Source organism: Phyllopteryx taeniolatus, chromosome 13 (genome assembly GCF_024500385.1).
Source record: "Phyllopteryx taeniolatus isolate TA_2022b chromosome 13, UOR_Ptae_1.2, whole genome shotgun sequence".
NCBI lineage: Eukaryota > Metazoa > Chordata > Actinopteri > Syngnathiformes > Syngnathidae > Phyllopteryx > Phyllopteryx taeniolatus.
The window spans coordinates 17,377,819-17,379,001 of record NC_084514.1 but is presented as its reverse complement, the minus strand read 5'-3'; the positions used below and the strand labels follow the sequence as shown (position 1 = coordinate 17,379,001).

General features: G+C 50.0%; 1 protein-coding gene across 1 annotated transcript; it reads left to right on the top strand.

Moving 5' to 3' along the window:
- The first annotated feature begins 60 nt into the window (after window positions 1-60).
- timm9 (translocase of inner mitochondrial membrane 9 homolog) lies at window positions 61-1,164 on the top strand. Its single transcript, XM_061794438.1, has 4 exons — window positions 61-268; window positions 590-684; window positions 756-851; window positions 930-1,164. Exons 2-4 carry the CDS (start codon window positions 646-648, stop codon window positions 1,062-1,064), a joined length of 270 nt encoding a protein of 89 aa, XP_061650422.1. The 5' UTR covers window positions 61-268; window positions 590-645; the 3' UTR covers window positions 1,065-1,164.
- The last annotated feature ends 19 nt before the right edge of the window (window positions 1,165-1,183 follow it).

Genomic DNA, 1,183 nt, shown 5'->3' with positions numbered 1-1,183 from the left:
GGAACCGTGTATGGTTCCACTGTTGAGAACCGGAAGATATTTTTGCGGCGCACAATTTGCCGTTTGGGCGAAAAGTACCACAGCTTTATCCAATTTCTGTATATTTGGATTGTTTTGGGTATCTGGACACGAACCGAACCAAAGCAACAAGTTTACACTGTCCCGTCTTTATTTGGATTGGACGTTATTCTGGGACGCTATCGTACACTTCCGGTCTTTCCGTTCGTCCTTCAATGCGCTTGAAGCTTTTCACGTCAAACTCAACCAGGTGAGGAAGAAAGTGTATTAAATGGTGGCGATCCAGCAAGCTAGAAGCTCTAACATAACTGTAGTTGAGTGAAAATGTCTGAGGAGACGTTAGCTGCCCAATGCACATCGGCAGTCGTTAAAAAAAAAAAAAGGACGCTAAATGGGCTCGGCTAGCTTTTAGCTTCGTTAGCCCCCCGTTTCATTTAGCTCCGCTGTCGTTAATCAGTCGACATAATCTTACTATTTTCTTGGAGGCTACTAGCAAATATGAAAAAAACAAATATTAAAAAAAACGGTGCAAATGTGAATAATCCAAAATGAACACATTGCTGTGTCGTAGTATTAAAGATCGCTAGAAGGGGTCTCACTCTGCTGGTGGCTCTCCCGTTGTCCGGCATGGCGGTTCAGGTGTCCGAGTCAGACCAGGTCAAACAGGTCAGCAAGCATCTCTCGTGCGGATTCGAAAATGTCTCAAATAGTTGGAGTGACGTCGATTCTTGTTTCAGTTCAAAGAGTTCCTCGGGACGTACAACAAGTTGACAGAAAACTGCTTCATGGACTGCGTGAAGGATCTGACCAGCCGGGAGGTCCGGCCCGAAGAGGTACCGTACAGTCCGGGTCGCGCTTGTGCCGCCGTCGCGCTATTGTCTTCACGTCGCCGCCCTCCTGTTCCTCGCCAGGCGAGCTGCTCCGAGTCGTGTCTCCAGAAGTACCTGAAGATGACACAGCGGATCTCCATGCGCTTCCAGGAGTACCACATCCAGCAGAACGAGGCGCTGGCGGCCAAAGCGGGGGTGCTGGCCCAGCCCAGATGAAGCGGACGCCGGCCGCTTTGGTTTTGGAACGTGTGAAAATAAAAGTGGGACGTCATCTATGCGCGCTCGCATGTCCATGACGCACCTGCACGCCCGCGCACACCTGTCTCTTCTCTGTC